General features: G+C 43.4%; 2 protein-coding genes across 2 annotated transcripts in view; one reads left to right on the top strand and one right to left on the bottom strand.

Annotated features, from left to right (window-relative positions):
• Positions 1-3426, top strand: part of DONSON (downstream neighbor of SON) — a gene marked incomplete at its 5' end in the record, with an annotated part of 5488 nt that extends 2062 nt beyond the window's left edge. The window contains 7 exons of the mRNA XM_010141439.1: positions 22-138; positions 617-795; positions 894-1017; positions 1119-1220; positions 1948-2146; positions 2795-3010; positions 3289-3426. Coding sequence (XP_010139741.1) covers positions 22-138; positions 617-795; positions 894-1017; positions 1119-1220; positions 1948-2146; positions 2795-3010; positions 3289-3426 — 1075 coding nt within the window. The remainder of the gene's footprint in view (positions 1-21; positions 139-616; positions 796-893; positions 1018-1118; positions 1221-1947; positions 2147-2794; positions 3011-3288) is intronic.
• Positions 3427-7295: 3869 nt separating this feature from the next.
• The window catches only part of LOC104498088, a gene marked incomplete at its 5' end in the record, with an annotated part of 37374 nt that continues 31943 nt past the window's right edge, over positions 7296-12726 (bottom strand). Inside the window, 3 exons of the mRNA XM_010141428.1 lie at positions 7296-8351; positions 8921-9036; positions 9122-9190. Of these exons, the coding sequence (XP_010139730.1) occupies positions 8193-8351; positions 8921-9036; positions 9122-9190 (344 nt within the window). The remainder of the gene's footprint in view (positions 8352-8920; positions 9037-9121; positions 9191-12726) is intronic.

Raw genomic sequence — 12726 nt, 5'->3', positions numbered from 1 at the left:
AACCCTCGTGTACTGGCTTCCCCCTTCACTGCCGTGGCTGCCGCTGTTCCCCCGGATTGGAGCAGACAGAAGAGTAGCTGGAAAGGCTAGTCCTTGGTCACAGGATGAAGCCTTGCAACAAGTGCTCATGAGTGACTGGTAAGTGGAACCAAACAACTGATGTGTTTAGTACGATTAAGACAGTGGGGTTTTAATTAATGCACAAGTTCTTCCCATATTTATGAAAAAGCTTTGTACTTTGTTACTACTTTCGCAGCTAGAATGCTCGTTATTTTGAGGACGGGGTTACGGAAACGTAAGACTAAAGCTGCCTTCTTTTGTTAATGCCCCTCTCCAATCCTAGTTGTTGATTTGGGTAGAACTCCATAAATCCTGCTAGCGGGTTTCCTTTGATGGTTCACGTAAACCACGTGCTGGAAAGGCGCAGCACTCACTAACAGGCTGCATTTCAGACAAGTGCAGCTTCCTGGCTGTTTAGCACATCTGAAATCTGGGTAACGATTCGGTGTGCTCTCAAACCCGTGCAGAGTACGCACCACGGACGTCCAGCCCAGTGAGCTGTGTCGCTAGCAAAGAATTAACTTCAGTCACAGAATTGTTTTGCTCCAATTTACAGGTCCGTCAGCTTTACTTCTCTGTACAATCTGCTCAAAGCCAAACTGTGTCCCTACTTCTATGTATGTACCTACCAGTTTACTGTCCTGTTCCGTGCAGCTGGTCTTGCGGGAAGTGATGCTATCACAGCTCTAATTTCTCCCACAACTAGAGGTTTAAGGGAAGCCATGAGAAATGAAGGTAAGGTGAAACCAGTCCAGCTAGGATTTGAGTAACTGATGCAGTCCGTTAGCTGTGTTACAAACCCATTCATTGCTTGCTTTCCTCCTCCGTTAAAGGCATAGAGTTTTCTTTGCCTTTGGTAGAAGAAAGTAGAACCAGGAAACAGAAAACCTCTGAAGTGAAGTTGGAAACAGAAGATGCTAATAGCCTTGAAGTGCACAGCAGCATGGAAGAAGGCGAGTATGTAATATTTTAAGGACATCATCTGCAGACTCCTGCATGTTCCACTTGGAAAACCTTTGTAGGAGTATTGCCCTCCTAACACCGGTTCCGTTTCCCAGGGAACCAGCTCCAAGCGATGATGATGATGAAAGTTTCTCTTGGCTTGAGGAGATGGGAGTCCAGGACAAGGTTAAGAAACCAGACGCTATTTCTATTAAACTGTATCCTTTCTTTGCACCTCAAGATGTACGACACTGGAAAACTCTGCAGATGTTATCTTTTGTGGCGTAGGTTTAAGTTTTATAAAAGCTTTGGGGAACTTATTTCTAAATATTAATCCTCACATTACTGCATATTAAGAGACTCTGTATGTCTTTCCGAGTTTCTTTATGACAGGCATTTCTAGACGCTTTTCTTCCTGAAGGAAAAACCATTGTGGGTTTTTAATGTAACTTTGTGAGACCTATTAGGTCACAAACTGATTGTGTCCCCTCACGTACGGCTTCAGTGGAAAGACACATTAGGGGCTTTTGTTGTTGTTTTTGAAGAAAAGGGTGTATGTTCACTTAGGCTAGGTTTGCACTTGGAAGCGGTGTGGCATCGTAGGGACACAGCTGTAGACCAGAACAACTGTTGCTAAGAACCTGTACACGTTTCAGTGGGACCAATTAACTCTTGTCTTCTTTTGGTTCCATCTGCACATAAGGCACCTGAGGTTTTTCGTAGTGAAATCAGAAGTCGGGTTTAAGATGCTGCTTAATATCTGAAGAACATATCTGACTCAATGCAAAGTTTGGTGGGTTTTGGGGGTTGGTTTGTTTAAATTACTTGATTGGTCAGAGCAGGGGGAGAGGGGGTGTCCTGGAGTTGGCACTGCTCCAGTTCCTCCTTTGGTGCATTGATGCTTTTCTCTGCCTGAAGGTTTTCCCTTGACTCCAGTCAATACAGTCGTAAGGAGAAGCATGAGGTGCAGGTGGATCACAAACCCGAATCCCTTGCATTAGTGAAAGGAACAAACACGTTCACTTTGCTGAACTTCTTGATCAACTGCAAGAGCCTCGTGGCTGTTGCAGGTCCACAAGCAGGGCTTCCACCAACGTTGTTATCCCCTGTGGCTTTCCGAGGTGGAACGATGCAAACACTCAAAGTAAGTAACACAGCCCTCACTGTTTTTCTAATGAAAAAAGTTGTTTCTTCGCCCGGTAGGTCAGACACTGCCTCTGTGTTTCCCTCAGGTACTGCAGAGCAATTTTTTCCTGATATAGCCTCAGTTAGCATTTTGACAGCAATGCAGCCTGCCTCCTAAATCGTCACTAATCTATCATCTGCACAGATCTGTGCTGCTCAACTGAAATTCCAGCATTTCCGACCTTCACATCCAGATAAATAAGAGCTTCCAGATACTAACATGGTTCTTAAAAGATCCTTGTGAGATCTCACAGGGTCTCAGACTATCACAGGTGCTTGTACCAAGGGAGCCTGTGAACGATGGCTCGCCATCTGTTACTGTACGGAGGTGGTGGACATGTTATTAACAGAGGTGGTACAGTCGTCTTCCACCAGAGAGGTAGTTCATGACTGTTCTTCTGCAGCAGCAGTCCTGCGCATCGCAGCTGGCACATCTTAGGAGTTGTTAGAAAGCCAGTAAAACCATCAGGTATTGAACAGTAAGTTGACAATATTGAAAAGTGTTTTGAACTTGCAGTGGGACTGTGGCACTGCACTATTCAAGTGAGTGAAAATTAGGACCTGATTTGGTGTCTCAAAAACTAATCCCGTGTGTTCTTGTCTTCAGGCTCGAAGTATAAATGCCAAAGCCAGGGGGCAGCTGGCATACGAGGATATATTCAGTTTGGAGGTGGCAGGCCCCATCCTGCCTCATTCCCTGCATTCCCTGACCACGCTGCTCAGGTCTGCGCAGGGGGGAGCGTTCTCTGCTGTGTTATACACACACGAGCCAACTGCCGTCTTCAACAGTCAGCTTGGCAATGCAAGCCCTGCCTTAAGTAAGGTAAGGAAACTAGCAGAGACAGTCTTTCCTGTTAGGAATAGGATCTTTATTACAAACCATAGGACACTGAGTGACACAAAGCTGGCCCTTAATACCTGGGTTTACACCCGGTCACTTGTGACCACCACCTGGCAGCCCCTGTCATTCCCTCAGAAATGGAATCATGGGAGATGTAGCTTTTTGGGAGTTTCCTAGAAGTACATAAACATTAAAAACTACAGGTATCTTAAACAGAAATGGCTCTTCCATGTCTTTTTTCTTCATGTGAATTTCTGCAGGAAACTGTATGCAGAGATCTTCACATGTGCGGACTGCACCCTAAGACTTTAGATCAACTCAGTCGGTGTCCAACCCTGGGAAAATCTTCCATCCGGTTTCTGGAAATGAAGGATTATTCCTACACCTGGAAGTCCTAGGTATGCGAGTTCCATTTAATGGCAAAGAACGCTCTCTAGTGTGCAGCTGCTGTGCTCTACGCAGGCAGCACCTATGCAGCACCAGGAGGGATACAATCTAGTTGCACGTGACAGACAGCAACCATTGCACATCACCCATCGTAAAACACTCCAAAGGACTGTTAAAGGAAGGAAAGGAAAAAGGCCTTGGACATCTCACGTTGTATTTTAGGAAGCCTTTTTTAAATAAAACTTGATAAAACTGGCTTATCTGTTTTATTGGTCTGACTTGCAAAGGCAGGTCTGCATTTCTCAAGCACACGCAGATTCTTTTCTGAAGTACAGAATTTCTACTCTGCTCCGTGCGGTAACTCATAACCATTTTTGGATGCGTGGAACTCTTGCCAAAACCCCTTCCAAGACTGCTTACAGCACCTTGCCAGATGCCTGACAGTACACCGTGGTACACTGCACCTCCGGGTGTAGAGTCAGCTCTGAATTCCACGAAGATGGGTAAAAGTCCTGTGGACACAGGCGCAGAGACCTGGCTTCACCTGAGTCATATTAAAAGGTTGTTTCCTCAGAACTGCTCGGCCTAGCTGCCTCGTCTTCCCATACCGACACTTAGGTTAAAATGAGCTGGACTTTCGAGGAGCCATTTGTACAAAGTGACCTGAACCAGAACAAGCTGGTAGGAATAAAACAGTCGCAGCAGCTAAGCAAAGACAGAGAAAACGAGAAGCAGCAGGGGGCTGCTGCCCTGGCTGTTGGCAGCACTAGGGAAGGCTACCAACAGGTTCAGTGCAGTCTGCTTCTCTTCAGGTGGTCAAAGCTGTTCTGGAGGCCTGTATGAGCTTTTCACACAGCTGGCACGTGACCAGATCCCTGCAGCCGAGAATGCTAAATCTGAAGAGCAAGATGCAATATGCTGTTGCGTTTGTGCCTTCCAGCGATTTCTCCTTCAACTGGTATTTTGCACAGAAAATAGAGCCATGTGCACACCAGGTGGTCAGCTACCCCCATCCTGCCTAGAGCGCCCTTCCCGCTCACCCCCGCAGAGCGTCTGTGATTCTGAAACAGTAACCTTAGGCTGGAGCCAGGCGCTGCGTGAGGGAACAACCTGTAAGCTTAAAACTGGGCACCTAGAGAAGTTGCTGCAGACTGAGGCATGATGAAAGCTTCCTCTGCCTTGGCGGTACTTGGTACGGACACCACTTGAAGCAGCCTGCCCGGAGAACACAGCACGTACACAACTGCACTGGAATGCTTCACCTTTCCCTTTGTAACTTTACAGTAACTACCCTGACGTTGTCAGCCGAGCGGCACACTGAGCATCCAGAAAACCTAGATAACGTCCCTCGCCTACGATGGAAAAAGCCACCTTGGAGAATTAAATACTTTGATAATGTCAAATACTCTGCTGGAGTTTGGGGTAGTACAATCTGGTGTTAATTAATCTTTAAGCTTTTCCCTAACTAGCTAATCTAGAAGCAAATTACTGAACTTCCCCCTTTGATTAGCATCAGACACCAGAGTGAAAATCCAGTGGCAATGGCACGGTGGGGAGCAGAAGAAAACTGGGTTTCTCAAGCAGCTGGTGTGCTAACTTTGCTTTCATTAAGAGTAACAGTTAATGCCCTTTTTTATCTGGCTTCTCTGCCTCCACCAGTCATAGCCTCTGCTACTGGGCTTCGCAGGTTTGGTGTAAACCAACCATCAGCCCAGCGCCAATAGTCATTAACTGTGGTTCTCAGAGTGAGCACGTGCTGATGCACTCAACAGAACGCAGCATCTCCAGGTCTCACATGGGTGAGCCCTTCCGAAAGCTGCCCATGGCCCAGAGCCCACTACCGCCGCTCTGAAACTGGCAGACCCTTCCCCACATGCGCTTGAGGAATATACACGTACAACTATGATTTGTCTGAGAGAACTAGAGACTGGAGCAGCTGATTAACCTTTCATACAGTTTTTGCACTTTAAGATGCAATGTCAAATTTTCCAAGGCATAGGACCTTGACCTTCCTACTCCTCATTATTTAAAAACCACAAACCAGAAGACTGCCAAGAAATTGTTCTGGTGGAAGCTGGCCACAAGTTCTCAGGCACCTGTTTCAAAATCCTTCTCCTCCACCTGACAGGGATGCCGGAAGCCCTTTCAGGGAGCTTACTTAGAGGAAGATGCTTCTGCAGCAAAAGGAAGTCAAACAGCCAAAGAAATCACATCTTCCATCAAGAGTCAGAGACTATTCCCCTGTAAGACAGCTAAGTGCTGCAAAAATAACCAGGTTCCAAGAGAGAGTTTCCTAGTTATTCTTTTTAATATATCACTACTTATCTATTCCTGCATGCAAAGGACACTCAAACCAAATCAAATTTACAAATTTAACAGAAGCACATTGCTGCACTAGCTTTAGATTCATATATCATTCTAAACAACAAGGAATGAAACTAAAACAGAAACCTCAAAATCAAGAAGTGTCATAATCAGGGCGTTACAGACCTTGATTTTTTCTTTTCTTTTTGTTTTGCAAGTCTTCCTTAAGACTAAAGGTTAAATCCACATAAAACATGACATCTTTAAGGCATGAAATCCAGAACTTGCCTAAGTTGTTTTTTTCAGTGGAGTCTTCAACGGGACTGGCATTCATCTGCTGCTGTGAGACAACACGTATCTTTACATTGTGCACGGGGAAATAGAGACCAAAAAAAGAACAAAACAGGTACAACAGATTGTATGTTCCCAGACTTGATACTGTACAGCTGTGACACCAGGGGACACCGCAAACTACACAGAATGATCGGCACCTCTGATGTTACAGCTCCATCCACCCAGACATTTAAACACACGTCGGAACAGGAGCTGCTCCCACCTCGCCAGTTAATTACTCCAGTCATACAACAAGAAGCTAGACTTCAGCTAAGACAGATACAACGCCATGCTCTCCCAGGGCAGATGTTTCCATCGCTGTACCACCAATATTTACTCTTCTTTTTTATATACACATCGTCCAACTAGTTCAGCAAACGAGGCAAGATCTTCAAACACTTAGTCAGAGACTGCAGGCGAGAAGCCAAAGGGAAAAAAGTTTAATTGAAGAAAACTACGTCCATGAAAATTAAGGTTAACTTAGTCATTTCTAGAGCACTTTGACAGACTAATTAAGGGGCTTTATCTCCCAGAAGTGTGTGGTAGAGAACCAAAATACCACTTCTCTGCTGTACACAACACGAGACATTGACCCTCGTCCCTTTAGGGCACAGAAAGACACATTGTTCCGTAACAGTTGACAGGATACACCCAAGTCACCTTATTCGGCCGAAGAAGAGGTACTAGTAATGCTTCACCTCCACGTTCCTACGTTGCCATTGCAATGGTCATTCGCTTCAGGCCTGAGCACAGCCTTACTGCCTACAAACTCTGTTTTGCTCCTGTCCCAGTAGATGTAATGGAAAGAGACCCCAAAAAGAAGCTGAAATAAGCACCAGGACTACTAGAGTCTGCCAGTCCTGGCCATGTGCTCGTAATGCAGACAAATCTGGCAAAAGGTGTACAATACCCTTTCCAATTCAAAGTGCACACAGCTAAAGTACTAATACTTCTTAAATTGGAAAAAAAAAAAGAAAAAAAAGGAAAAGCTTTCTTCATCTTCTCCCTTGTCAAACTGCCAAAACTCTGGATCAGGCTGTCTCCTTGAAGGCAGAGTACCATTATGGAAAATTTAAGCCCAAGGAGCTAATTTAGTAAGAGTCAACAGTGACCAAAAATTACTAGAACTGATTCTGAAACTCTAATGGCTGTTGATAATGTTCATAAAGCATATTTTTATACTGTGCGTTCCTTCAAAAAGTTGTTTTGGCAAACATTTTAATTACTGTTTACTGACCAGTGATTAAGATTATGAACTTGTGCTGCTTTATTGACCAAGTTGGGTACAACAATTTAAGCATCATTCTATCCCCTCCCTCCCCCCTGAATCCAGTTGTAGATTTGTTAGAGTTTAAAATTCACATTAACCACAAATTCATACAATCAACATCAGGCAGTGTGTTAATTTGTTTGGAATAGACAACTCCATCGTCTCCCTTCTCAGAACATGCAGGGAGAGTCACCTTCACGTTGCAAGTCTCATCGGTTCCGTGGCTGGACTTCCCGCCATCCCTCTGAAAGCGAGTCTTTTGCCTAATCGCGTGTGTCCTAGAGCATGGGCTGTACGGCCAGTCGCAGTGCGCCACCGAGTCAGACCCCCAGACAAAACTTGAAGAGAAGCCGCAGTGTTAACACTGTACAACAGGGTTACCACCACGCGCTCTCCCATGGGGGTCGCAGTCCTGGCCCAGTATCTGTCCAGCAGTACACGCCAGCCTCGACTAGACCAAGGTAAGCTGCACGGCCTTTCACCAGCTGTTGGCAGAAGTGCACGAGTAGCTTTACCGAGACCGGGGAAAACTGCAGCATAGTACAAAACAGTATGAAAGTGTTAACATTCCGTACTGAAGAGAAATTGCATGAGTTTTTAAACAAGGGTTTAGATTACTGCTGCCTCCAGAGTCTGTCGTCTGATTTAGTCATTTAAGAAATAATTACATCACTAATGTAAACAATATAAACATACCAAAAACTAAGTATGATTTAAATACATTTTGATGGTACAAAAGAAAAACCTGAAGGTGTCTGTACAGTTTTTACAACGTGGGAATTGCCAATGTATTTACAACATGAAAGGGCAAATACCATTTTTGTGCAGAGTAAAATTATCTGAAATAACGTCAATATAAAAAAACAATATCTAGCGGTGTGAGGCACTCCTAAACATGGTGGTATTAACCATGCTTTCCTTTGGTACAAGTCCCATCGCCTGGAGAGCTGCAGTCGCTGCTGTGGCTTTAGCATGCTTCTTATTAAGGCTGGCAAAAGTAGGCCTATACTCGTTCCCGTTGACTCTCACCTGTTTTCAAAAGAAGGAGAGGAAAGAAGCAGGTGTTAAAAAGTGCCTCTTCACTTCTCGCTTTGAGGCAGCGCTGCGCAGCTCCTTTAAGCACATTCTCTGTGCAATTCCTCTTTAGGGGTAGACAAAATCCACGTCTGGTCTGTAAGCGCAATCATTTATTTCCACATAGTAATGTGGAATACCTCATACGAGGTATTAGGTGAAAAAGGAGACCCACATCATCAAGATAACTGACAAAAATAACTAAAACTTGCTCACTGCCTTTACAACAGCAAGGCTTAACACCACGCCAGCAAGTAAACAGCAAGAATATGGCACCACATATGTTAATCATGTTAGTAAGAAATGGAATAGCGTGTTTCATGACAGATTCACAGATTAATGTGCTTGAGAGATCCAATTTGACCGTTACAGAAACAGGACTTCAGAACTTTAGCAACAAGACACTGTTCAGCAGTCCTCAGCCACCCCTGAGGTGGCTTTATATGCTTATACACAAATACAAGCACGAGTTTACAGCCCCTTTAGCAGAGAAACCACCAGCAAACAAGGAAACTCAAACACACCTTAAAGATAAAGTGTTTGCGATGATCAGGCCCACTATCATCTACCAACACAAATTCAGGTGGTGACCATCTTCTTTTGTTGCAGATCTCCATCAACGCAGAAACTGGATGTTTACCTTAAAGATAAAATGGATTTGAAATTTCAACGCCAGTATCAGAGCTATCATTTTACATGAGATTTTAATTCAGTAAGAATCTCACCTGAAAGATCCTTCATCACAACATAATGTCCAGATCTCTTTTGTGCCTTCTCTCCCACAGCAACAAGCCCTAAACAAAACACAATAAAGTTTATGTTTATGATTCCCACCTGTATTCTCTATTCTAAACAGCAGTAAAGTAACAACCTCTATCAGTGGAGATGAAACCTGGAGAAAGCATACAACCGTCTTTTCAGAAGTCTTTCAAACGTCCTTTTCACCAGCACTTTTCTTCCCTCCATACTACATGTAACAGTCTTTTCAGCTGCTCTACTAAGACTACTACTAAGACAAGCCAGGTAGTAGAAAACTGAGTAATCTTACGAAACTCAGGAAACGCCTGGTTTTCTGTGCCTTCTTTGGAGAAACACTGAACAAGAGAGAAAATTAAGAACATTCTCTCGTTCAGTTTTTGTTTCGTGCAGCCCTGAAGTCATCCACTGCCTTCGTGGTTTTTGCCTCTGACACACCAACCATTCCAAGTATTTCCATGAACCAGTAAAAAGCAGCTAGCATGTCCTTTTATGACACACATAACACAGTGGTGTTCTTGTAACATGTGCTCCCTTTATTTAACAGCAGTCAAATAGTTATCCTTTAGGTGTGAGTTCACAGCCCACCTACCACCATTTCAATCCCATCAGAATACAAAGCAGCAGAACCAAGTGCAACTAGGCCACAGCAATACAACGAGCACCAGTTCCACCGGAAGCCACTGTGGAACAGGGAAGCTGAGCGGTTTGCTTTTTGAAGCCTTAGAAGAGTTAAGAAATAAACTGTAGCGACTGCCAAAGACCTTATCGAATGCCAGTAACCATGCCTCGCTTATGAAATGGCGCAAGTTGCTTTCCATGTTGCCATTACCTTAAATAGGTGTAAACAAAATACCTGAGCATGTTTTCCAGAATTTCTCAGACTTCAATCCTTCACTGTAACTTTGTTTCTTACCTCCATTTGTTTCTGTTCCTGGCTTTGGTGAATAAACACAGGGAGATACTGCAATTGCTGCCACTTTTGTCCTGTTCTTTTACCTTTGTTTGGTTGGCATTTTTTTATTTTGTTTTGCTTTAGAAGACAATCTTTCCCTCCTTACCAGACTTCCATCCTAACTTTCCTTCAGCTTCTAAGAAGGGACTTTCCAAGTGGCGTGAAACCCTCATAGACAACAATCATTGAAACAAAGTTTCTTCTCCTTACAGATTTTTATATCCTAAATAACCAAAGATTTCCACAATACTATGACTCCCTCATCCTGAGTCACTGATGCTTTTCTTCCACTTCTTGTCCCTGGTACCTCAAGAGGAATTTTCAAAAAGCTGCAGTGGATTCTCAGGAGCTCCCTATGGCAAAAGCAGACAACCTGCCGGTTCACAGCTTAGTGCCGCCTACTGAGTGAGCAAACGGCTTGTTTCTGTGTCTAGAAATAGTATTTCACTTGGGGGATAGTTCTAAAAGTGTGTTAAAAAACCCTTATAAACCAAAAATGGGTTACTTAATTCACAGATAGACTTCTCTTAAAAATTTTAGACTTTTCTTTAATCCTCTACACAGAACTTATTAAAAAAATAAAGACGTTTTATACACTTAAGCATCAAAGAACACTAATGTTTGAAGTAGCTTTTCAGCTGCTCATCATAAACATATAATCACTGTTCGGTTGCTTCTTTGTACTGTGTAAGACATGCTGCTTCTTCATAATGCAGGCTGTCTCCCCTATTATAGACTTGGTTGGCTCAACACTAAAAATATTTTTTATCAACACAGAACACCTTTTCTCCATTTTTTGCGGCAATTATCAGGTCAGATAACATACAGGATAATAACCAACTATTTTACAATTGCAAAATTAAAGCAAAGCCCGGCCATCACTAAGGTTATGAGCAGTTTCCGATTAATCTATCGCATGCCTGGAAGAGGCATCCTTTAAGCCCCCCAACACTTGTTACTGGAGACTGAGTGCTCGAAAGCAGAGAGCAAACTATCTGCTACAGAATGCACAATGAGAGCCTGATGCTGACTCAGGCCTTAGGGCTTGATGCTTGAAACTTCAGTATCAAATTCTGCAGGCACTGAGAAAATTTGTATCAGAAACGACCTGAGGATCCTGGGGCACACTTCTGGAACTGGGAACTTGAGCTGTGACACAGCAGTGCAACACCAAAATGTTTTTCGTGCTCAGAACGTTCACATCTTGTGTAGCAGTACTGCCTGCTTCCGCGACACGACAAGAAGCAAGCGGCATAATGAAGAGAACCACCTCTTCCCTCCTCACCACAGAAATCCTCACTATGTTATGCAGGCCGCTTGAGAAAATAATACTGAAATAGATGGATTTCAATTTCTTCCCTCTGACTAGTATAATCAAGACAAATTGAAGGAACTCTTACTAGCAGTGAGAACTTTACAAGAAAACATCTACAAAGATCACAGTCACTAAGTAACAGTAACAAAATATTTTTCAAAGATTTTCTCGGCTATCACTCTGTCACCAGCTATCTCTCCGTGCCGCCCACCCCAGCCCACCCCACCCCCACCCCTCCTTTCTTTATATGGAAAGGTTGCACAGAAGAAAAACAGCTGAAAAGCAAATTCGGTCACTGTTCACGTAAAATGAAGTTGTCTGAACTATTGCGTTCTATAGTCTGAGACTGCTGCACTTACTTACAAAACCCTATTATGCTGCTAGAAGGACTTCCGAATTTAGAAAGCAACACAGGCTTGCCTTTTCATTTTCTACCTTTTTGTACTTAATGTTTAAATGTTTCAATTATGTTTTCACTGCTAGCTTGGTCACCTGAGCAGTACTGAACTACCTCTGTCTTAAGAACAAGCAATTCTGACACCTGAAGATTCCTCCAACAGCATCTCTGCAAATCAACTTCACACTTACATTTATGTACTTTGTTTTCTTCCAAGCTCAATTATGACAAAAGCTAACACAAACACATAATTCCAAGTATATTTATACTATAATATTACATATGATCTATGTATTAAAGGTTCCAGTTTTAAAAAAATATTTAGGAGAACAGCAGTAAGAATTTGTTTTTCCACAGTTGGTGTTGATTTTGGCAATATGCATAACAGAAGAACTAAATTCTTAAGTTCTGCATGTTGTATTTTAAATGGGTAGAACTTGTATAGGTATTTCAGATGGAAAATTTTCATAAACATTCATTCTGAAAACAGAATTCATGCTGACAAGAAGGCCAATCATATAGATCACCCTGCCAGCTTAAGCAGCAGCATGCTGCCTGTGAAGAGAAGGAGAGTTCTTTCCAACGAAATGAGACAAGTGCAACAGTCCTCCATCTGTGGCCATGGACTGGATAAAGAGGAGGAGGTAGGACTGCTAAAGCCATCTTTGGAAACAACCAGGGAAACACCACCACAGCTGAGCACAGGCGCCTGCAGCAGGATCGAACTAAAGATGGAACATCAGAGAGATGAGATGGACAACAATGGAAAGATAACCCATTTGTAAGACCTAAAAAAAGTCAGTATGACAATCTACTCAATAACTCAACTCTGTAGCTCTCACCTCTGTCTTTCACCCCAGTTTAGAACTGATCAAACTGATCACTCTTCTATCCTGCCCCATTCCTG

The sequence above is a fragment of the Buceros rhinoceros genome, unplaced genomic scaffold, assembly GCF_000710305.1.
Source record: "Buceros rhinoceros silvestris isolate BGI_N320 unplaced genomic scaffold, ASM71030v1 scaffold11180, whole genome shotgun sequence".
NCBI lineage: Eukaryota > Metazoa > Chordata > Aves > Bucerotiformes > Bucerotidae > Buceros > Buceros rhinoceros.
This window is presented reverse-complemented; position numbering and strand designations above follow the sequence as displayed.